This window comes from Phocoena sinus, chromosome 4 (assembly GCF_008692025.1).
Source record: "Phocoena sinus isolate mPhoSin1 chromosome 4, mPhoSin1.pri, whole genome shotgun sequence".
In the NCBI taxonomy this organism is placed as follows: Eukaryota; Metazoa; Chordata; class Mammalia; order Artiodactyla; family Phocoenidae; genus Phocoena; species Phocoena sinus.
In genome coordinates, this window is record NC_045766.1 from 17,066,536 (window position 1) to 17,092,199 (window position 25,664).

The window sequence follows — 25,664 nt, forward strand, 5'->3', positions numbered from 1 at the left end:
TTACTCACCACTTAGCTTTGTCAAATCTTAATGTTTTGCCATAGCTTTGTTTCAGATCTTTGTTTTACTTAATATTTTCGTTAATATCATCATCATTTAATAAAAGGTCATCTCAGATATAGTTGAAATCCCTAGGGCTCCCCTCCCCAGTATTCTCTCCCGTTTCCAGAAGTAACCACTTCTTGAAGTGTCAATATTTATCTCCTGCAAGCTTTTATTTAAAAATGTTTTTTAAATTTTATTTATTTATTTTTATTTATTTTTGTCTGCATTGGGTCTTCGTTGCTGCGCGCGGGCTTTCTCTAGTTGCAGTGAACGGGGGCTACTCTTCATTGCAGTGTGCGGGCTTCTCATTGCGGTGGCTTCTCTTGTTGTGGAGCATGGGCTCTGTAGTTGTGGCACACGGGAGTAGTTGCCTCGTGGCATGTGGGATCTTCCTGGATCAGGCTTGAACCTGTGTCCCCTGCATTGGCAGGTGGATTCTTAACCACTCTGTCATCAGGGAGGTCCCATCCTGCAAGTTTTTATACAGTATCGTTGGTCATGTTTTTATTCTTGTATAAAAAAAATGAACAGAAAGCAGCAGAAAATAAAATCAGAGAGGTAGGTTAGGGCCAGCTTACGAATGACCTTCCTTGTATGCTATGCTAAAGAGTTTGTTCTACAAAAAAGAAGCAGACTCTGGGCTTCCCTGGTGGCGCGGTGGTTGGGGGTCCGCCTGCCGATGCAGGGGACGCGGGCTCGTGCCCCGGTCCGGGAGGATCCCACATGCCGTGGAGCGGCTGGGCCTGTGAGCCATGGCCGCTGAGCCTGCGTGTCCGGAGCCTGTGCTCCGCAACGGGAGAGGCCACAGCAGTGAGAGGCCCGCGTACCACAAAAAAAAAAAAAAAAAAGAAGCAGACTCACAGATATAGAGAACAAACTAGTGGTTGCCAGTGGGGAGAGGGAAGCGGGGAGGGGCAATATAGGGTTGGGGGAGTAAGAGGTATAAACTACTAGGTATAAAATAAGCTACAAGGATATATTGTGCAACATGGGGAATATAGCCAATATTTTATAATAACTATAAATGGAATATAACCTTTAAAAATTGTGAATTACTATATCATACACCTGTAACTTACATAATATTGTACAGCAACTATACTTCAATTTTTAAAAAAAGAGTTTGTTCTAAGGGAGTGAGGCGCTAAAGGAGACTTTAAAGCAGAGGAGTCCCACAAATACAGTTTTTTAAGAATAATAATTTTTTAAAGAATAATAAATTAAGGCTTTTATTTTTTCAACATTTTGGACAGTCAAAAATTTTCCAGTTGTTCAAAACATTTCAAGTAAAAGACTTACGTAAGGGGCATGTAGGAATTGCTTTTATATGACATTGATGATTATCCCTGAGAAGAAAGATTGACTTGACAATATTATATATAATTAATATTTTAATACATATGTATTTCAAAATAATTTCTCACAAGGAACAGTATTTGTTGTCCAGAAATACTATTCAAACCTATATTGGGACAGGGAGTCAAATAGAAAATACTAGGAGGATGTTGAGAGATTGATAAAGAGGATATTGGTCTAAATCAGGGGTCAGCAACCTGTGGCCCATGGACCAAATGGGACCTGCCACCTGTGTTTGTAAATAGTTTTATTGGAACACAGCTAAAGTCCTTCACTTACATATGGTCTATGACTGCTCTTGTGCTTTGCCTACTAAGCTGAGTAGTTACAACAGAGACCTTAAAGCCTAATATATTTACAATCTGGCCGTTTACAGAAAATGTTTGCTAATTCTTAGTTTAGGTATTATTTCATAGTAGATCAGCAAAACAGACTTTTGATAAGGTTCAGTGTGATATTTTGTTAAAGACATTGGAAATCTTGGAAACATCATTAAATATCAATAGCAAAAACTACCAATGATGGGTGGCAGTAAAACAGTGTACCAGTAGAAACAGAAAAGTAAGTAAGCGCAGTTTCAGAATCCTTCATCATGGGTTCTGATCTACACAGCTTTCTCCCCTTTCCTCTCCAGTCACTCCCTATCTCTGACTTTTCCACTTAAGATAGATTCCTTTTTTTTTTAACATCTTTATTGGAGTATAATTGCTTTACAATGTTGTGTTCGTTTCTGCTGTATAAAAAAGTGAATCAGCTATACATACACATATAGCCACATATCCCCTCTCTCTCGCATCTCCCTCCCACCTTCCCTATCCCACCCCTCTAGGTGGTCACAAAGCACCGAGCTGAACTCCCTGTGCTATGTGGCAAAACAGATTCCTTTTCATCCCCTGTCTTATTGCCTGTTCTTTTGTCCTTTTCTTTGCTCATGAACTCTCTCACTGTGTCAAGTTATCTATATCATTGGTCAACAAATGAGTGTTTGCCTGTGTACATACATTTTTCACAAAGACTCTAAGTGACAGGAAACAATCCTGTAGGTCCTAGAGTAGCTGAGATGTTATTCAGATGGGTCTGAAATGAGTTAAACAGAAGAGAACAGTATGTTTTCACTTATATGTAGAATCTAAAAAATTAAAGCAAATGAATGAATATAACGAAACAGACTCACAGATACAGAGAACAAACTAGTGGTTACCAGTGGGTGGAGGGGTGGGAGATAGAGCAAGATAGGGGAAGGGGGTTAAGAGGTACAAACTACTAAGGAGAAAATAAAGAAGCTACAAGGATATATTGTACAGCATCGGGAATGTAGCCAATATTTTATAATAACTAAGTGGAGTATAATCTATAAAAATACCAAATCACTATGTTGTACACCTGAAACTAATATAATATTGTAAATCAACAATACTTCAATTTAAAAATAAGAAGAACAGCTTGTAGAGGAGAGAAAGGAGGTGTGGCTGAGGTTTCAAAGGGTTTCATAATAACAAATGGGTGAATTACTTAGGACATGTTTTGACATGGGACATTAAAAAATTTTTTAAACACTGAGAAAAATTGTACTGCTTTGGAAGTTCACGTAATAAATGATATTTTAATTCCATGTTTTATTACCTCCAGCAGATGGTATTACAGTTGTTTCTGGTCTGTTTTTAGCCTTATGGGGCAATAACCTGTTGGCTATTATTCACAGGTTAAAATAATAAACCCTTGCCTCCCCTGAAAATTATTTACTTTTACTTAATTTTAGTAAAAACAAAGCCAGGGGGAAATTTCCATTACTGCTTGTCTCAATGGAAAGAGTGGAGGGCAGGGGGAAGAATTCTTCAATGAAAGAGGAAGATTTTTTTTTAAGCTATACTATAATATTTAAGTCTAGTGAAACCATACAAATTTCACTAATTGAGGGGGAAACCTGTCTGAATTACTAGAAAGTACAAATTAAAATTTTAATGTTTAATTTTTTAAAAAAAACTATTAATTTCAAGATTAAAGAGTAAAACTATTATCAGAGTATTGCCAGGTGTGAACTTTAGCTGGATCTATCTTAATAATGTGGTAAAGATCATTCATAGTTGTTAAAAAATGATTAAAGAAGACAATTTAGGTGATCAAACAGACTTTATTTAACACTTCATGAAGTAGAATCTCCTTTTGGAGAGTGGCAAAATGGAGTGGAAGGCAAGAAACTTTTATAGGATTAAAAATGAAGAAAAAGGAAGAGGCAAATATCTGATTGGCTGGGGCCCCATAGTCAACCTTGTTTGGGGTGAGAAGGCCCACAGTTGGCTTGGCATTTGGGGATTAGCTGACTGAATATACAACATTTTTGGTCAAGTGGACCATTTACAGGGACACATAAGTTATCCAAGTTTTGGTTTGATGACATGGCAGAAGCAGCTCCATCTTGAGCCTAGAAGTTTATTTCAACATAGTTAATACATTATCGGTATGCAAAACGGAGGTTGCTAAAATGCTTTAAAATGCTTTTAAAAAGATAGTTTCTAAATAGCTTAAGCATGTACTGTGTACAGCACACAGTTGGGGATAAAGATAAATCAGACATCGTAAGCTTTGTGGAGCTCACAGTTTAGTAGGAGAGATGAGCTATTTACTGTGATGCAAAGTAGAAAGAATGGATTCCATGAGAGAGATAAGTGAAGTGCTACAGAGTTCAGAGGATGGAGAGAGAGATCCCAGCTTGTGGAATTCAAGGAAGTTTCTCTGGAGGAAATAGCATTCGGATGTGGATACCCTACTCTTATCCAATTAATTTACTTAAGGTCCTAAATGTTGGTGTTATTACAGTGTTAATGATACTAAGGGTAGAGGTTTATTTCTCACATTGGCTTAGACCATTTCCATACTGTTCCAAGACATCAAAATGTACCTTAGTCTTCTCCATCTATCTTACAAATATAAGCCTTTGGTCCCAGGAGAATCCAGTAAGGGAGGCTAGATGGATAGATCATAAATCCATTGTTTCTCTCAAACCCAGGCTCTCTGGTAGTCTAATCTCGATGATCAAGGGCAAACGAAATGGGCTTAACAGAACTCCCCTTCCAAGAGAGTATAAAGGGAAATATCAGGCTGCTGTGCTTATATTATTTCAATTTCCAAGTTAGTAGAATTCACACTAATAAAGTAAAGGGTTAAATGGGTGGGACCCATCTCCCATCATTTTTCTGCAGTTTTTAAGTCAGACTTTAAGCAGACATTCTATCTCACAACCTAATTCGTACCTTATCTTCTCTTTTACCACTTCAGACTCCAAAATTGTAATCTCTGGCTCCCAAACATACCCCTATTAAAAATGTAAGCACATGCAGAGAGATTTATGAATTCCTCTCAAGTTTCTTTGCCTGAGCCACTATCCTCTATTGGCCTTTATTTAGCAAATGGTAGCGTTAAATAAGTATTTATTGAATGAATAAACAAAAAAGTGAATGAATAATCAGATGAAGGATTTTTGCTTGTCTGCTTTGCCCCCTTCTCAAATGGAAACTCTGCCCTCTTGCCTGAAGGCCATCTCTTTCCCGGCCCTTGGCTTCTCAAGGATGCATGCAAAGGGACCTGACATAAGGTTCCCTTCTAGGACTTGAGGGTGGTGCCTTAGCAAGACTCAAATATATCACCCAGACCTCTGGCCTCTTAATTCCTCTAGATTTTAACACCTAAAAACCTATGGTGTTCTGGGGAAAATGCCATCACCTTCCCTGGCAAGAGGGGAGAACCCCATTAAAAGTGTAGATCATTTTACCTTATCGCAGGATGGAAATTTCTTGATTATAGACTGTAGGCATTTTGAGGAGAGGGTGCTCCCTTATTAACCATTGCACCCTCAAGCCCTAGTGTAGTACCTCCATATACAAGCTGTTTGTTTAAATCTTGAAAATTCCTTTTCCCCATTCTCAGAAGTCCTATCTTCATCCCCATGGATTTAGGTTGGAAAAGAACTTTTCTGGACACTTAATTTCAGTACAATTGTTTGTTTTTTCTTTGTTTGTTTTTGGATGCCCAAGAGGGTCAGAGTAATCTTTTAAGGTGGGAAGGATTTACACTTATTACTAGCACTCACTTTGTTTTTTCTGACCCTGATCAGGAATATGTGTCTGAGATACCATTCCAGCGGCAATAATGGGCCTTCCTAGGTTAATGATCTAACATTACGGTTTTTTCAAAGTTTAGATATTATATTCTATAATTTCATATATATTTAAATGCAGAATAATTATGTAAATAAATAAAATTGTATCAAAGCACACTTTTAGAACCTTATTAAAAGTTTCTTCTGGAGCATTTCTCTTTTTACTTTCTAGGTTTGTATCCATGCCTTCATTAAGATGAACCAGCCATGTCATTGAGGGAAAATGTTTCTTCTCCCCCAGCTTTATAGGTGCTGACGGTTTCTTGAGTTCAGTGCTGGAAATGTTTGACTAGAAATCAAAACACTCAAATAGGAAACCATTCTCCCTTCTACTTCATTAACCACCATGTAGACTAATAAAAGTAAAAAGGGATCTGGCCAGGGACAAATATAAATTTGCAGAATGAGTTCAACCAGTGTTCCTCCTCCACCTTTAATGTCTTCTAAGATCAGGTCCTTTTGCATCTCCATCCGTTCTAATTAATCAACATCACTTATCTCAGATATGTCCCCACCTGTATTCAAAAGAATATGATAGGTATGTATGTACTAATGTAGAAAAATGGTCACAATAAATAGATAAAAATATAAATTGCAAAACAGATGTACCAATGTGATCCCTTTTTGTTATTGATATGTCTGTATGTACACAAAAAAATGGGGAGGGGTAAATATGCTCCCAATTATGCATGTTCCTCTAGAAGTAAAATGCAAGACCCAGATATCCAGGTACTTCTGCTAAGTATAGCCCCCCCTACAGCCTCCAGAACAGGAGTGAAAAGGAGCTCCCAGAGCTCAGATTGCTCCTCGGTTCCCCTCACCATTTCTGCCTTAAGACCATCAGGACTAATCTGATATGCCCTTCATCCCTGTTTACATTAGTCACCAGGGAAATCTAGGAATCCAGATCATCACTTTCCTCCTCACCCTACTCTTGTACATCCCCTTTTCTGAGCCCAGCCCTGAAATCCTTTCACCATGCCCTCTTGATCATCCACTGGCAAAATGTCCTAGGTCATCAAACTCTTTTCTAAACATTCCCTTTACCTTCTTGTTCTAACTGAAACCTATTTCTCCCTAAGAGTACTATAGCCATGTGAAATGATGGCACTTTTCTTTCCCACTCCACCCCCTGTCTCACTGGATCTAGAGGGAGCAGTAAATGTTCTTACATTTCATTGCAGCTTCCAGGCTATTCTTTTTCCCACCTCTCTGAAACTACCCTCCCTCAACTTTGAGCTAATGTCATCAGACTTGCCACCCACTACCCCTCCTTGATTTTAGTCATCTACCACCCCCAGGTCCCTTCCCTTATTTCCTGAAGATTTTAATTCCTGGCTGTATGACACTTTCCAATACTACTTGCTAACATTCTTGTGAGTTTTCAGTAGATGAAGCATTCAGTACATGCTTCTCAGTTCTTTGATCTCTCCTCCAGTGAGCTTGTCCTCTGCCCTTCTTTAGCTACTCATTCTCTGGTCCTTTGTTTATGTCAGTGGCTTTAAAAGTATGGTTCCCAACTAACAGCATTAGCATCACCTGGGAGCTGATAGAAATGCATATCCTCAGGCCCAAGCCCAGGCCTACTAAATTAAAACTCTGAGGTTGAGGCCCAGCAACCTGTGCTTTAACAAGCCCTTTAGGTGATTCTCATACATGATCTTGTTTGAGAACCACTGTCATAGTTCATCATTAAAATCACTCTCTGAATGTACCTGTTTCCATGCCTTGCCTTCATTTTGTGGTACTCATCTGGGAAAACTCCAACTCATGTTAAATGTGTTTCTGTCTACTCTGGGCTTTTATTTGTGCAGCTGACCTTGACTGGAGAATATCACACAACCATACTGAGTGGTCTTGTGTTAAATTTATGACTGCCAACATACAGTGCACCTTTAGCACTCTGGCAGTCCTACTACATTTCCCTACTCCCTCACTTTCCCGCTCTGCAAATGACTCTTTCGTAGTTTCTTCTCTGTCCTCTAACATCTCCTCTTCCATCCTTGCCCTCAGCGAATTACTTTGGTTCCTATTTTACTGAGAAAACTGAAGCAATACGAGGAGACCTGTAGCCACCCACCTAGCCATATCAGTACCTATATACTTTCCCTTCCCTTCTGTTGCTGTGCATATACAGTCCGGGCACCTTTCTAAGGCCATCCTCTATACTTGTGCTCTAGATCCCCTCCTCTCCCATCAACCCAGGGACACTCCTCCAGTGATTGACCCTTTTCTCCCCTGCAGTCATCAGTTTTTTCCCTTTGATCATTCTGTCAGCAGATAAACAGACAACAATTCTGCCCTCTTTAAAACCAGGCATCCAAAAGGCACTTTGACATCCAAAAGACACAGCTCCATCAGTACATTTGCAACATAATGCTCAGCCCTAGGGTCCTTGACCATCAATTCTAGCCTTCTCTCTTTTTTTTTTTTTACATCTTTATTGGAGTATAATTGCTTTACAATGGTGTGTTAGTTTCTGCTTTATAACAAAGTGAATCAGCTATACATACATCCTCATACCTCCTCCCTCTAGCGTCTCCCTCCCACCCTCCCTATCCACCCCTCTAGGTGGTCACAAAGCACTGAGCTGTGCTATGTGGCTGCTTCCCACTAGCTATCTATTTTACATTTGGTAGTGTATATATGTCCATGCCACTCTCTCACTTCGTCCCAGCTTACCCTTCCCCCTCCCTGTGTCCTCAAGTCCATTCTCTATGTCTTTATTCCTGTCCTGCCCCTAGGTTCTTCATAACCTTTTTTTTTTCTTTAGATTCAGATTCCATATGTATGTGTCAGCATACAGTATTTGTTTTTCTCTTTCTGACTTACTTCACTCTGTATGACAGACTCTAGGTCCATCCACCTCACTACAAATAACTCAATTTCGTTTCTTTATATGGCTGAGTAGTATTCCATTGTATATATGTGGCACATCATCTTTATCCATTCATCTGTTGATGGACATCTAGGTTGCTTCCATGTCCGGGCTATTGTAAATAGAGCTGCAGTGAACATTGTGGTACGTGACTTTTTTTTTTTCTTTTCCTATGTTTTCCTCTAAGAGTTTTATACTGTCCAGTCTTACATTTAGGTCTCTAATCCATTTTGAGTTTATTTTTGTGTATGGTCTTAGGGAGTGTTCTAATTTCATTCTCTTAACGTAGCTTTCCAGTTTTCCCAGCACCACTTATAGAAGAGACTGTCTTTTCTCCATTGTATATCCTTGCTTTCTTTGTCATAGATTAGTAGACCACAGGTGCGTGGGTTTATCTCTGGGCTTTCTATCCTGTTCCATTGATCTATATTTCTTTTTGTGTGCCAGTACCGTACTGTCTTGATTACTGTAGCTTTGTAGTGTAGTCTGAAGTCAGGGAGTCTGATTCCTCCAGGTGCTTTTTTTTCCCTCAAGACTGCTTTGGCTATTCGGGGTCTTTTGTGTCTCCATACAAATTTTAAGATTTTTTTTGTTCTAGTTCTGTAAAAAATGACATTGGTAATTTGATAGGGATTGCATTGAATCTGTAGATGGCTTTGGGTAATATAGTCATTTCACAATATTGATTTTTCCAATGCAAGAACATGGTATATCTCTCCATCTGTTTTTATCATCATTAATTTCTTGGATCAGTGTCTTATAGTTTTCTGTATACAGGTCTTTTGTCTCCCTAGGTATTTTATTCTTTTTGTTGCAATGGTAAGTGGGAGTGTTTCCTTAATTTCTCTTTTAGATTTTTCATGATTAGCGTATAGGAAAGCAAGAGATTTCTATGCATTAATTTTGTATCCTGCAACTTTACCAAATTTCATTGATTAGCTCTAGTAGTTTTCTGGTAGCATCTTTAGGCTTCTCTATGTATAGTATCATAACATCTGCAAACAGAGACAGTTTTACTTCTTCTTTTCCAATTTGTATTCCTTTTATTTATTTTTCTTCTCTGATTGCCGTGGCTAGGACTTGCAAAACTATGTTGAAGAATAGTGGTGAGAGTGGACATCCTTGTCTTGTTCCTGATTTTAGAAGAAATGCTTTCAGTTTTTCCCATTAAGAATGATGTTTGCTGTGGGTTTGTCGTATATGGCCTTTATTATGTTGAGGTAGGTTCCCTCTATGCCCACTTTCTGGGGAGTTTTTATCATAAATCGGTGTTGAATTTTGTCAAAAGCTTTTTCTGCATCTATTGAGATGGTCTTATGGTTTTTCTTCTTCAATTTGTTAATATGGTGTATCACATTGATTTTGAGGATATTGAAGAATCCTTGCATCCTTGGGGTAAATCTCACTTGATCATGGTGTATGATCCTTATAATGCGTTTTTGGATTCTGTTTGCGAGTATTTTGTTGAGGATTTTTGCATCTGTATTCATCAGTGATATTGGACTGTAATTTTCTTTTTTTGTAGTATCTTTGTCTGGTTTTGGTATCAGGGTGATGGTGGCCTTGTAGATGAGTTTGGGAGTGTTCCTTCCTCTGCAGTTTTTTGGTAGAGTTTGAGAAGGATGGGTGTTAGCTGTTCTCTAGATGGTTGATAGAATTCACCTGTGAAGCCATCTGGACCTGGACTTTTGTTTGTTGGAAGATTTTTAATCACAGTTTCAATTTCATTACTTGTGATTGGTTGGTTCCTATTTTCTGTTTCTTCCTGTTTCAGTCTTGGAAGATTATATACATTTCTAAGAATTTGTCCATTTTGTCCAGGTTGTCCATTTTATTGGCATAGAGTTGCTTGTAGTAGTCTCTTAGGATGCTTTGTATTTCTGCGGTGTCTGTTGTAACTTCTCCTTTTTCATTTCTGATTTTCTTGATTTGAGTTCTCTCCCTCCTGATGAGTCTGGCTAATGGCTTCTCAATTTTGTTTATCTTCTCAAAGAACCAGCTTTTAGTTTTATTTATTTTTACATCTTTATTGGAGCATAATTGCTTTACAATCGAGTGTTAGTTTCTGCTTTATAACAAAGTGAATCAGTTATACATATACATATGTTCCCATATCTCTTCCCTTTTGCGTCTCCCTCCCTCCCCAGCTTTTAGTTTTATTGATCTTTGCTATTGTTTTCTTTGTTTCTATTTCATTTATTTTTGCTCTGATCTTTATGATTTCTTTCCTTCTGATAACTTTGGGTTTTGTTTGTTCTTCTTTCTCTAGTTCCTTTAGGTGTGATGTTACATTGTTTATTTGAGATTTTTCTTGTTTCTTGAGGTAGGATTGTATTGCTATAAATTTCCCTCTTAGAACTGCTTTTGCTGCATCCCATAGGTTTTGGATCATCGTGTTTTCATAGTCATTTGTCTCTTAAGTATTGTTTGATTTCCTCTTCGATTTCTTCAGTGATCTCTTGGCTATTTAGTAATGTATCATTTAGCCTCCATGTGTTTGTGTTTTTTTATGTTTTTTTCCCTGTAACCAATTTCTAATCACATAGCGTCATAGTCAGAAAAGATACTTGATATGATTTCAATTTTCTTAAACTTACTGTGGCTTGATTTGTGACCCAAGATGTGATCTATCCTGGAGAATGTTCTGCGTGCACTTGAGAAGAAAGTGTAATATGCTGTTTTTGGATCGAATGTCCTATAAATATCAATTAAATCTATCTGGTTTATTTTGTCATTTAAAGCTTGTGTTTCCTTATTGATTTTCTGTTTGGATGATCTCTCCATTGGTGTAAGTGAGGTGTTAAAGTCCCCCACTATTTTTGTGTTACTGTCAATTTTCTCTTTTATAGCTGTTAGCAATTGCCTTATGTATCAAGGTGCTCCTTTGTTGGGTGCATATATATTTATAATTGTTATATCTTTTTCTTGGATTGATCCCTTGATCATTATGTAGTGTCCTTTCTTGTCTTTTGTAACATTATTTTAAAGTCTATTTTATCTGATATGAGTATTGCTACTCCAGCTTTCTTTTGATTTCCATTTGTGTGGCATATCTTTTTCCATCCCCTCACTTTCAGTCTGTTTGTGTCCCTAAGTCTGAAGTGGGTCTCTTGTAGACAGCATATATATGGATCTTGTTTTTGTATCCATTCAGCGAGCCTGTGTCTTTTGGTCAGAGCATTTAATCCATTCCCGTTTAAGATAATTATCAATATGTATGTACCTATTACCATTTTCTTAATTGTTATGGGTTTGTTTTTGTAGGTCCTTTTCTTCTCTTGTGTTTCCCACTTAGAGAAATTCCTTTAGCATTTGTTGTAGAGCTGGTTTGGTGGTGCTGAATTCTCTTAGCTTTTGCTTGTCTAAAACTTTTGATTTCTCCATTAAATCTGAATGAGATCCTTGCCGGGTAGAGTATCTTGGTTGTAGGTTCTTCCCTTTCATCTCTTTAAATACATCGTGCCACTCCCTTCTGGCTTGTAGAGTTTCTGCTGAGAAATCAGCTGTTAACCTTATGGGAGTTCCCTTGTATGTTATTTTTCCCTTGTTGCTTTTAATAATTTTTCTTTGTCTTTAATTGTTGTCAGTTTGATTACTGTGTGTCTTGGCAAGTTTCTCCTTGGGTTTATCCTGCCTGGGACTCTCTGCACTCCCTGGACTTGGGTGGCTATTTCTTTTCCCATGTTAGGGAAGTTTTGGACTATAATTTCTTCAAATATTGTCTCTGGTCTCTTAGGCTGTCTTCATTTCTTTTTATTCTTTTTACTTTATTCTGTTCCATGGCAGTGAATTCCACCATTCTGTCTTCCAGGTCAGTTATCCGTTCTTCTGCCTCAGTTATTCTGCTATTGATTCCTTCTAGTGTAGTTTTCATTTCGGTTATTGTATTGTTCATCTCTGTTTGTTTGTTCTTTAATTCTTCTAGGTGTTTGTCCTTTAAGTCTTCTAGGTCTTTGTTAAACATTTCTTGCATCCCTCAATCTTTGCCTCCATTCTTTTTCCGAGGTCCTGTATCATCTTCACTATCATTATTCTGAATTCTTTTTCTGGAAGGTTGCCTATCTCCACTTTATTCAGTTGTTTATCTGGGGTTTTATCTTTTTCCTTCATCTGGTACATAGCCCTCTGCCTTTTCATCTTGTCTGTCTTTCTGTGAATATGGGTTTTGTTCCACAGGACGCAGGATTGTAGTTTTCTTGCTTCTCACATGACTTTTTGAATTACGGTTTTCTCAGGGTATATGCCCAGTAGTGGGATTGCTGGGTTGTATGGTAGTTCAATTGTTAGTTTTTTAAGGGACCTCCATACTGTTCTCCGTAGTGGCTGTATCAATTTACATTCCCACCAGCAGTGCAAGAGGGTTCCCTTTTCTCTACACCCTCTCCGGCATTTATTTTTTGTAGATTTTTTGTTGATGGCTACTCTGACTGGTGTGAGGTGATACCTCATTGTAGTTTTGATTTGCATTTCTGTAACGATAAGTGATGTTGAGCATTCTTTCATGTGTCTGTTGGCAATCTGTATATCTTCTTTGGCAAAATGTCTATTTAGGTCTTCTGCCCATTTTTGGATTGGGTTGTTTGTTTTTTGATATTTAGCTGCCTGAGCTGCTTGTAAATTTTGGAGATTAATCCTTTCTCAGTTGCTTTATTTACAAATACTTTCTCCCATTCTGAGGGTTGTCTTTTCATCTTGCTTATGGTTTCCTTTGCTGTGCAAAAGCTTTTATGTTTCATTAGGTCCCATTTGTTTATTTTTATATTTCCATTTCTCTAGGAGGTGGGTTAGAAAGGATCTTGTTGTGATTTATGTCATAGAGTGTTCTGCCTATGTTTTCCTCTAAGAGTTTTATAGTGTCTGGCCTTACATTTAGGTCTTTAATCCATTTTGAGTTTATTTTTGTATATGGTGTTAGGGAGTGTTCTAATTTCATTCTTTTACATGTAGCTGTCCAGTTTTCCCAACACCACTTATTGAAGAGGCTATCTTTTCTCCATTGTATATTCTTGCCTCCTTTATCAAAATTAAGGTGACCATATGTGCGTGGGTTTATCTCTGAGCTTTCTATCCTGTTCCATTGATCTGTATTTCTGTTTTTGTGCCAGTACCATACTGTCTTGATTACTGTAGCTTTGTAGTATAGTCTGAAAGCAGGGAGCCTGATTCCTCCAGCTCCATTTTTTGTTCTCAAGATTGCTTTGGCTATTTGGGGTCTTTTGTGTTTCCATACAAATTGTGAAATTTTTTGTTCTAGTTCTGTGGAAAATGCCATTGGTAGTTTGATAGGGATTGCACTGAATCTGTAGATGGCTTTGGATAGTATAGCCATTTTCACAATATTGATTCTTCCAATCCAGGAACATGGTATATCTCTCCATCCGTCTGTGTCATCTTTGATTTCTGTCATCAGTGTCTTACTGTTTTCTGAGTACAGGTTTTTTACCTCCTTAGGGAGGTTTATTTCTAGGTATTTTATTCTTTTTGTTGCAGTGGTAAATGGGGGTGTTTCCTTAATTTCTCTTTCAGATTTTTCATCATTAGTGTATAGGAATGCAAGAGATTTCTGTGCATTAATTTTGTATCCTGCTACTTATGAAATTCATTGATTAGCTCTAGTAGTTTTCTGGTAGCATCTTTAGGATTCTCTATACATACCATGTCATCTGCAAACAGTGACAGCTTTGCTCTTCTTTTCCCATTTGGATTCCTTTTATTTCTTTTTCTTCTCTGATTGCTGTGGCTAATACTTCCAAAACTGTGTTGAATAATAGTGGTGAGAGTGGGCATCCTTGTCTTGTTCCTGATCTTAGTGGAAATGGTTTCTGTTTTTCACCATTGACAGCGATGTTGGCTGTGGGTTTGTCATATATCAGCCTTCTTTTTTGACATCTCTTAATTCATCCCTCACCCAAAATCCTGAGACATCACACACATGTAAACCGCCAACAAAGACATTGGGGCAACTGATTTTATAGTAGTGTCACCATGCATTCACTGATATTCAACATGGCAGTGTCGGTGGATTGGAAACCCTATATTCCTTCGAACTTGAGTTGTCTAACATGTTTATAGGCCAAAATTGAATTCTTATGCTCTATAATGAACAGTCTCTACTTGAAGTAATTACTGAAGGAAGAAGAAAGGCAGACTTAAGAAGTACAGAACTCTATGAACCAGAAATTCCAGTTATCCAAGAATTATAATATGTAATAATTTTAGGTTCTTAATTATCTCTGCCTGCCCCAGATCGTAGAAGAGCATCTACCCCTAAGTATTAGGAACACTGAGAGTTAAAAATATTAGATTTATGGGTTCTTTTTCCTATGGAATGTGTTCCTGTCATTTGGAGGAGTTGAAGCAAGACACAAAAATGCTTAATTAGATGTCCTCCTGTTTTGCTACAACCAATGAGGTTAAGGCTAGAGGAGCAAAGAAACCATGGATCACCACCAACATCAACCACCAGCCTCCTTCCCCCACTCCAGTGTTGCATTACTAAAAGTAAAATAACATTCGTGACACAAAGCAAGCTATTAATAAGACAATGAGAAAACACCAAGTTGGAGCATAAAGGAGGATATAAAAATTTAGCATTAAGAATAATTAGCTTATAATCAATTTCCTCTATTAAAGCTTATTTACAATGATATTTTAAATAAAGTCTATGATTCCAAGTTATTATTAGCTTTTTTAACTGCTCTGCCAGTTAGAGCCAAGATGAGAAAGGCTTTTTTAAGTTGAGATGTAATAGTACAAAATTCACCCTTTTCAAAGTGCCTAATTCAGAATCACTATATTTGATACCCGTTACTTATATAATATTGTACATCAACTGTACCTCAGTTAAACTATATGCCCTATAGTGTTCATTGTATCACTTTATGTTTCTACATCAATAAAATACAATCACACACACAAAAAGTGCATAATTCAATAGATTTTAGTATATTCAACAAGATTTTGTAACCATCAGCACCAACTCCAGGACGTTTTCATCATCCCACAAAAAAATCTGTATTCATTAGCAGTCACTCCCCATTCCCCCCTCCCTCCAACCCCTGGCAATCACTAATCTTTCTTCTGTCTCCTTAGATTTGCCTGTTCTGGACATTTCATGTAAACAGAATCATACCATATGTGGTCTTTTGTGTCTGGCTTCTTTCACTTAGCATAATGCTTTAAAGATTTATCATGTAGCATGTATCAGTACTTCATTCCTTTTTATGGTTAAATAATATCCCATTGTATGAATATACCACATTTTGTTTATCCATTAATCAACTGATGGACATTTCAGTTGTTTCCACTTTTTGGCTACTGTGAATAACACTGCTCTGAACATTCATGTACAAATTTTTGTGTAGACAGAAAAAGGCTTCTGATTTAGCTTTTTTTTTCAAAACAGCCAGCTTCCTTTTTAAAATCAGAAGTACCCTCTTGATGTAGCGTAACTTCCTCTTTCATATGTAACTTTTTTTTCCCTGTAGCATCTTATGAGCAAAATCTTTTGATGTCACTTCAGAGTGACTCTCATGTCTTTCTGGACCTGATTCTTCTCACCTCAACACAGGTCCTCACAGCTGAGCTGATTTCCCAGGCTTGCTATGCTATGTGTTTCTATCACTCACTCAAATGTTCACAGTTTTGCTGCCTTGTTTATCCCAACAGGTCTTCTTAACTCTGTGGTCTTGATCAGTGCTATTATCTCAGTCTCCAAAGTCATTGTCACCTGAGGCTGGTATGACTTTACATGTTAGTTTATAAAATAAAGGCTAGACTTATTTTAGGACAACATATTGCATATATCGATACAACATTAACTGTTTAGCAGTTTTATACAAGTCAAAATAAGTGATTCATGTCTTCAGCAAATGTTCAAAATTTTCTCTATCCTGTGTAATCAACCCATTTTTTCCTTAAAACATCCCACAGAGCTGATGCTTTCTGAAGAGAGTGAATTAATATTGTATATCACCACTGTCTTCATTTTCAGAGGGGGAAGGGCAGGGAGTTATGAGAGGATTTGGAAAGCTCTAGAAAATCCATTCTGAGTTCCAAACTAAACTTCAAAGACTGAATCCTACAAAAACAATATGTTGGGTGTCACACACAGTTTTATCCTTTTATCTCCTTCCCACTGTCACCTTCCTTTAGGGTATAGGCTCTTTCTGGACTCACGCCTCAGTTCTGTAGGTCATTTCAGGACATGATAAGGGAGTATCTTTTCTTGCTTGATATATTGGAGGCTATCCTTAAAACAGTTCTATAGTTTTTAGTCATTTCAGAGAGGCCAGTCTCTTGTATGTACCCCTGCCAGGGAACCTGTAAAACCCTGTAACCCAGGAATCCACCACTGAGCTGGTTCTCTTTGAGAAAGGTTATCCTCCTTGCTCAAGCATGTTTGCTCAGGGGGAACATATACGGAATGGTAACACAAGAAAGGAACCCCAGTCAAGGCAGCTGGATCTTAAGGTAACAACTGATATATCCCAGTCATTCCCACAGCAAGAGAGCACCAGTCTTTTCCATCCTCTAGTCAAGCTGTCTTAACACAGTTGCCCTGAAGACCAGGTTGGGCCCATGGTCCAGACAGGACATCCTCTGTCTGCAGGCAGTGTATGTGCATGAATGATCTGCAGGCCAAAAAGAGATGCAGGTTGCTGTGCAGGAAACACCTACTATTGGCTAGCTGTCTTGTTAGGATGGACTTCATGTATGCTGCAGAGGGCAGGAGAGAGTATCGCATGGTTTATTCCAGAAGGACATTGGGAAGACCCTTACATTCGACTCTTTCCATTATAACTGACAAACCTTCCATCTTTGCAAATTGAATTTATAAACTATATGTTTATAGTTTTCTATTCTTCCTCATTCTGTTTAGTTCCTCCCTGGAAAACCTCACCTAGAAACAGCTTTTCCCTTCCAGCCCCCAGCCCCAAGGATTGTACCACTTTCTCTGTGACTGAAGTAAAGAGAGAAGAGAGCAGATCATAGGCCGTGTTTATGTCAATAGTGAAATTCCTTGTTTGATCTTTTTCCAGTAAAGAAGAGGTCACTCTAAAAGCCATGTTCTTTGCTGCTATGTTTCAGTTATCATATACTTCTTGAAACTAACTCACATTCTTAGACTCTTTCTTGAACCAAGCAGGTATACTTCCATACAGACACAAGTAAATATGTAAAAAGCAAATAAACAAACTTCATAATAGTCTTTCTCCATCAATAACTCACTGCCACAGACCAGTTCTTTCCTAACCCCTTTAGGGGACCTGGCCTTTCTCCCTGTGAATTTTTTGGAAAGCCATTGGATAAATAAAAACTTAGAGCTTATTTCACCATCAAAGGACATGGAGAAATGTCTTCTTCCTGCTTAAGAGGGGTAGCAGGACAGCCTCTTAACCACTGTTCTGACTTTGAAACTCCAGAGATTTATAAGAAGTAAATGAAAGTATTTGCTGTCCTTTGCTCTAAACCAACATTGTGCTAGGTGCGATGAAGAAAAAAAGGGATCACTTCTTATCTTCTTCGTATCCTCAGCACCCAGCAAAGTAACTGCACATAATAAGTGTCAGGAATATATTTGTTGAGTGATTGAATGACTTTACAATTGGCCTTACCCTGAAAAGTTTAGACACTATTGGAAAATATTGCCAGATTATAAAATATTGCAGTAGAAGCCCTTTTACCTGAACATGATTGGGATGGATAGTTACTCAATAGGGAATTGTAAACTCTATCCATGTATTCTGTAAAATGTGTATCTTAAACATTTTATTTTAACTTGGAACATTAATTATTCAGATCTTTTAATGTAGAGCCAAGCCTTTTCTTTGGAAATGAGTGTCATAATTGGAAATTGAAGTTTCATGACATCTTTTTGTAGTAAATCACACTCAGTATATTTGTTAACTGATTTCCAGAAACTTAAGTCAGTAGTGAAGCAATTTGAATGTAGTTACCTTCTAGATTTTAATGATTTTTCTCCTTTATCTCACCGATAACTAATTTTACAGCAGAAAAATTTTAGTAGTTTTTTGCCTTTACTGAGTCTTTATAAAATATTCAACTTAGGGTTTTAGTTTTAGAAATATCAACTCTCTTTTTTCCACATTCATATTTCATTAGTTTATGTAATTGAATTGAATTATTACTGTAAAAAGTACAACCAGTTTAAACAGATGGGGACAAATACAACCAACTCTTAGTAAGCATAGAACTCAACTACTGAGATAAGAAACATGAGAGCATAACAGAAACTAAACTATTAGCCATGAACCAGTGGTCCTGGGCATTGGTGGTTCTCCTATAGGTAAAATGGAGAGCATTGGTTCGTCCAGAGAATAAGTTAAGTGGAAGTCATTCAAGAAAGACTCTACAATATTTTATTAAGAGAATTGCAATAAGGGGACTTAAATAGATAATCCTTCATGAAATAGGTAAAATTTGAATTGAATTTCGAAGGATGGTTAAAGTGTGTATAATTTGAGGAGAAGGAGTATTCTCAGGAAGGGGATGAAAAGTCACACCCCTGAATCCATGGGTTGTTGTAGGAAGGGGAGAAATACAACTAAGGTGTGGCTAAAGTGAAAAAGCATTAAATCACAAGTCTAAAAACCCAGCTGCGTTCATAACAGACTTTTTTAATGTTTTAATTTGGAGGTAAATAATGAAGGAGGAATTAGAGCGTTATAGACAAGAGTGTAGGGAAAGCCACCTAGCTCAAAGAGTTAACCTGAATGAGAGAAAATTGGGGAGACAAAGGAAAGGCCCAGGTTGAAGCATTAGACCAGTGGTTTCAATGTAATCCTCTTTCAATCATAGTATATATTGAGAGCTTTCAGGTAAGATTTTGTATGAGTGGAGAATTCTACAGCTTAAAAAGAAATTTGAAAACTACAGGTTTAGGCATATAAGCCCAATATACATGTTATAAAGTGTTACCAGAATGTCTTAAAATCGAGAAAAAAACTTAAGTTGTAGGAAACAATGGAAAACCAAAGAATTTAATTCCCAGTAAATTAGACAAAGGTTCGGCGGAAGAGAATTGTAAGCTGTTTTTGGTTTTGGGGTTTATTTGGTAATATTTGGTTTATATTTTCTAGAAGTAGAAAATCAGTATGGATTGAATAATATGGATAACTGAAAATAAATATTGAATTCTAAATATTAAACATGAGATAATACTTGAAGATTTGCTTGTAAATAACTATGAGGCAGCTATTCAATATATGATAAAATAATAGAATTTTTTTAAAATCTGAGATTTCTTGAAAGCTTAAGAAAAACGAGTCTCACAAATTCAAGATGTATTATGTCATTGCTATTTGATCATCTTTTGTACCTTTATTATAACCAAATTTCATTCACTTCTGTGTATCTAAATCTGCTTTCTTTTGGCATTCCATCATTCCTCTTTCTTAACTAACCAGTGCTTTGACAGTAAATTTTCAAATGTATCCAGAGTCATAATCACTTCAAAAAAGTATGCTTGATCACTAGATAGTCTTCTGCAAACTGACCAAAAAAAAAAAGAAAAAAGATTTGATTTTAAAATCTGAGACTAACAAATCTCTGTATATTCCTGTTTGAGGATGATAGTGTTTTTCTCCATATTTTGACTGGTTATATCTAGAAGGTTTTAGACATTTGCTTCCCTTCAAATAAGAATGTTTTTAAATTATTCTTAAAATAATAGTTTCAAATTTGAAGTGCAGCATGTTCTTTTTTTCATAAAATATTAAATAGCAAAATCAAAAATGCTCTACATGTTCTCTCCTAGCTTGAGGAGAAACTGTTTTATGTGGCTTGACACCTCATGTACTCTGAGTTTAAGAAGTTAGCATTATCTGAGAAGTCACTATTTTTAGGTCCAGCTGTAATGTTTCTAACTTTGGTGCTCAGAGTAGTGGGTGCTTCCTTTCCCAGAAGGCTCTGTATTCTCCACATGGGCAGGTCAGTTTGACTTAAAGCTACCTACGAGGAGCAACAGGCCCATTGCAGCCCGTGTTTCTTACCTGAAAATTATGAGCAGGTCTTGGGAGCCACAGGCTGTATTTTGGAAGCAGCTGCATGTCAGTACAAGCATGGATTGTGGTCCCTGGAGGCTGGGAGAGCACAATGCTTGAACTTAATTTCTTTGGGAGATAAGAAGAAAAAAAATACCTTTCTACCTGACGAGATTGACAACTTATTGAGTCTGACTATCTTCAGAAGTGTGCTGGACAGTTTGATAAGTAAACATCCACTTTTCAAAGATGATGATCAAGGAAACATCTCTACGAAGGGACCCGGACTTAAGGGGAGAGTTAGCTTTCCTGGCAAGGGGCTGTGATTTTGTTCTCCCGTCACGGTTTAAGAAGCGGCTGAAGTCATTTCAGCAGACACAGGTTTGAAACTTGGGTGTTTCTTTTAAAATATTTTTATTACTAATAAAGCCACCCAGTGAACTAACTTACAAATAATTTTACAGCTCACTTGATATTAGATCAAGGAATTAATCTGTGTCCTCTATTCAGCTATTTCCAGAAAGCTATTTGTAGAGAGATTCCAACAGGTTTAAAAATAGACCTTCTGGACCTGAAGTACAGTACTCACATTTTTCTCTTGTAGAGAGGGAATCCAGTTTTAGAGACAATTAAATACAGCTTAACAAATATTTTAGAATTTTTCATAGAAATATCTTTGAGAAGTTAGAATTTCCATGTTAAAATCCTTGTTTGTACTTTGATTCAGTAGACTTAATTTGTATTAACATACATATATCTGTAATGAATCTTTTTTAAAAAAGAATATTGATCCTGATAGTCTTTTTTTTTTTGAAAGAACTATTTTTATACATATAGGCAGTTGTGTGTGTGTGATATACTGTGTGTAGGGAGCAAAGGATGGCAGTTACTCCTGGGTTGTGAAAGAATGTCTTCCCTCAGCTGTGAGGTTGAGTCATTTCTGCCTGCAGTGGCTGCTTGCAGAGATTGTGCTTATTTGCTTACAACTGTAGAGCCAGTGTCTCATCAAACAAGTTACCTAGCACTGAATACAATACAGATCAAGGGCCATATCAATGATGGACATCCAGAATCCAGCAAGAAACCATAGTTTTGTAGTTATTCTGACCTAAAGTAATTTCAAATTATTTGAGTGAATGATATGAAATTGCGTTTTTAAAAATAGGTCAAAAATGGTCAAATATTGGAAATGCTACAGTAACATAAGGGTACTGTTCAGAATGAATATCTAAATGATACTGTATAGGGAAAGACTGTAATGGAGAATTGAGATACTTTACACAGCTAATTCTGTTTTAATGCTGTTCCTAGATTTGAATGAAATAGTTTTATTTAAAGTGGGCAGATGCTAAACTTGGTAAATCTGACGAACTTTATATTACTGTTTTATTCTATAATGTTGTAAAGCGTCAGTTTTATTAAACTACTTTAAGACTTAAATTATATGTCTCCTATTGAACCCAGTGGAAAGTAAATCAATACACCTGAAAAGTTCAAAGTAAATGCATTCTTTTTATCTTCCCTTTAAGTATTAACATCAGTTTTATTAAATATGGACTTAAACAGTGAATTAGTAAATACTTCCCTATTAGTGAACTGCTCTGTGTTAAAGTACACTGAGGAAAGCAAAGTAGACTATTATATAATTGAATATTTTCCCATTCAAATTAAAACTTTGACAAATAGCCAGGGTTTCTTCTGAATGTCACTTATTTCTGTCAAAGCAAAAGTGTAGAGTTAACACTGAAGGGCTTGCTCTAAACCTTCTCCAGTATTGTGTGTTCACTAGAATATTGAGTTTCATTCCCAGTGGCACCAGTGGTCTCAATCCTATGGTTATAATTGCCCTGAAGTTATCCATAACTACCCTGGATGTCACACCATGGGAAACATTTTTGAGAAACAAAAAAGAATTTTGGTGACTGTATATTTGTAGTCTCACAAATCTCTTTCAGCATAGAGTAATAGAAAGGAAATGACACTAATACAAGTGACCTAAGTAAAGCCCCTGAAGAATTATATGCTTTATTTTAGAAATTTAAGAACAGTTTCTACTGTTATTGACTCATAGGACTATGTAATAATAATTGCAGATTTAGCACTAAGGCAGAGACAATTGTTTACTTAGAAGAGATTATCAGTTTGTTAAATCAAAAGTAGTTTGTAAACTTTAAATTGCCTTACAAGTGTAAGTGATTATTTTATTTAGTATTGAATCTGAAGGACCATGCCAAGTTATGTTTAATCTTTTTTTTTTTTTTTTTGCGGTACACGGGCCTCTCACTGTTGTGGCCTCTCCTGTTGCGGAGCACAGGCTCTGGATGCGCAGGCTCAGTGGCCATGGCTCACGGGCCTAGCTGCTCCGCGGCATGTGGGATCTTCCCGGACCGGGGCACGAACCCGTGTCCCCTGCATCGGCAGGCGGACTCTCAACCACTGCGCCACCAGGGAAGCCCTGTGTTTAATCTTTTGAGAATCCCATCCTTTGGCCTTGTGACTCATTTTCTTAAATAAGACATATCTCTGCCCAGCACAGTTTTGAGCCTCTTCCGTATGTTACATCCTGTAATTTCCTTTAATCCTCACAACAACCTTCCAAGAAGAAGGTTGTTGTGAGGATTAAAGGAAATTAATCTGTAAGGATTAAAGGAAATTAATCTGTTTTATTACTGAAATTCTAAAAGGTTAAGTAACTTTCCTGAGGTCACAGAGCTAGTAAGCCATCACTGATTTTTGTTAAGTTTTTCATATTTCATTGGCATCACTTCCCTCGGCAATGTCTTCCTTGACTATTGCTTTATATGAGTGATATCCTGATACTGCAGCAAAGGCTTGGTGTGACCAACTGGCCTTCGTATCCCCAACAGTATTAATATATGAGCAGATTCCACTCTGTATTAATGTCAGATATTAACATGAGAAATGGGCCGTGTTTAATAAAAGTAGGAGATTAAATCATATTTATCACATATTTATATGAATGAAGCCTGTCTTCCTATAATACTTATGCTTTTCAAAGGTAGCTAAAATTTTTACCCTGAATTTAAAAATCATGTTATAAGTCCATATGTCAAAAGGGAATATGATGTTCAGATCTACTTCATACTGATAAATCATTGTTCAGACTTTAGGAATGGCGTTAGGATATAATTTAAGGAAGAACACTCGAGTAATATTTTGTGTTCACAGTGAATTTAAAATAAATTTAGCTAGTCAACAGTCATGTCCATCTTTCATACTTTACGTAGCATTTAATAATGCCATGCTCATGAGCCTTGACAGATAATTTGGTCAAAATTAAGAATAGAAATTAAACTCTGAAAATCTTCATGGAATCTTTTTTGCTTTTTCTATTATGAATCTCAGAACTAAATTTAGTCTTCATTGCTAAAATAAACTTCTACCTGAATATTAGTGTACCTCCCCTCCCCTTTCCCTAAATCATGGTTACTCTTAGTCTCCCTGTTGCCCCCCAACCTTTAAATACTGTCCTTTCTATGTCTGTTTATGGTACACCACATCAAATCCTTTTTGGAAAAAGGAATGATATAAACTATTAAAGAATTAATAAACTGTAAAGAGAGTTTGGCTGTGGTGAAATTAATGACCATGATCCTTGTCTATTAGAGTATACTAAAAATGAGAGAATTGTGTATCTCAAAAAATAGCATGCCTCTGGTGGCAAGTCAGTCAGCCTGGTAGAAGACATTCTAAAACTAAATGCTTTAATTTTCTTAACAAAGACTTTCTTTGCATCAGGGACTAGCAGTGATTTTACCTAGATAAAGTCAAACTAGGGAAGAAGGTAGAAGGACAGCCCCCACAATACATTTTAGATCTATATATTTAAAAAGAACTCATTCTGTTTGCTTACTGAAGGACAGGTAGAAATGCATAGAAACACCAAGAACAGTCTTCAAGAAGAATTAACTAATCCAGGTCCAACAGACTGAGAATTCACCTTAAGGTCCTTAATATGTCAACTGACCTTGCTCTTAAATGTCTTGCTCATCACTGGTGGGAAAATGTACTGTAGGATTTTTTAAGCACAAATCTATGTAGACTCTAGTATTGACAGATGAGTAATGTACTGATTGATTCAGTGTAGGTAAGCATTCCCTCAGAGCATGCTTACCCCTGTCCATGGTTGAGTGAGCTCTTCATCTGTACTGCTTCTAATTGTGGTTTCTTGTGTCTATACCCAGCTTCCTGTTACTGGTGAGGACTTTCCAGTAATATATACTGTTTAGAATATTTGTGTCTCATAATCATATTTTCTTTCCAGATTCAAAATAAACCAGAAAAGAAACCTGGAACACCACTTCCACCTCCAGCCACCTTTGCAAGTAGTGCCCGACCTCTCTCCCCTGTTCCTCATGTGAATAATGTTGTGAATGCAACATTATCCATAAACATTCCACGGTTCTACTTCCCTGAAGGACTCCCCGATGCCTGCAGTAATCATGAACAGACTCTAAGCAGAATTGAAACTGCTTTCATGGATATTGAAGATCAGAAAGCAGACATTTATGAAATGGGAAAAATTGCAAAGGTAATATAACTACTAAATGACGTATAATCTCCCTTTCTCTAGCAATCCCAATCTCCCTCTCTTTACTGCCTCCTTGCTCTCTGTTTGTAAGCATACATAGATCTTTTTTTTCCATATTGGAAAAATGTATTTGATACTGATGTATTAGCTATGGTTCTACTTTATGGAGCTCTTAAGTTTGAAAAAAGCCTTAGAGGTTTCCTAGTCCATCCTCCCATTTAATACAGGAATTCCATCCATGGCATCACCAACACATAAATCCATTATCTGCTTGAATGCCTTCAGTGACAGGAAACTCACTACCTTGTCAAGCAGCCTGTTCCATCATTAAATAGCCTTCCTTGTTAGAAAAATTTCCCTTGTGTTGAATACAAATCTCTCTTTTTTGTTCTCATTCATTGATCATAACTCCTAGCCCTGAAGCCAGACAAGGAACAATTAGGCCAGCTCAACACTGTAATTCTTCTCAGAAATAAATGGATTTGCCACTAGGAAGCAAGTCTGTGATACTTTTCAATATATCCAACTGCTTCTAATTTAAGGTCTTAGTCCCTAACGCTAAGACTACTGTAATATCTTTAGTAATGGATTCTACACCTCCAGCCTCCTCCTAGAACAGTTACTACTGAGCATAATCATCAGTTTATATTTGATCATGTCATTCCCCAGCTC

General features: G+C 37.1%; 1 protein-coding gene across 2 annotated transcripts in view; it reads left to right on the forward strand.

Moving 5' to 3' along the window:
• Positions 1–25,664, forward strand: part of PPP2R3A (protein phosphatase 2 regulatory subunit B''alpha) — a 221,397-nt gene that overhangs the window by 60,972 nt on the left and 134,761 nt on the right. For both annotated transcript variants that reach the window (XM_032630859.1, XM_032630857.1), the window contains one exon: positions 24,726–24,992. In XM_032630859.1, coding sequence (XP_032486750.1) covers positions 24,726–24,992 — 267 coding nt within the window. The remainder of the gene's footprint in view (positions 1–24,725; positions 24,993–25,664) is intronic.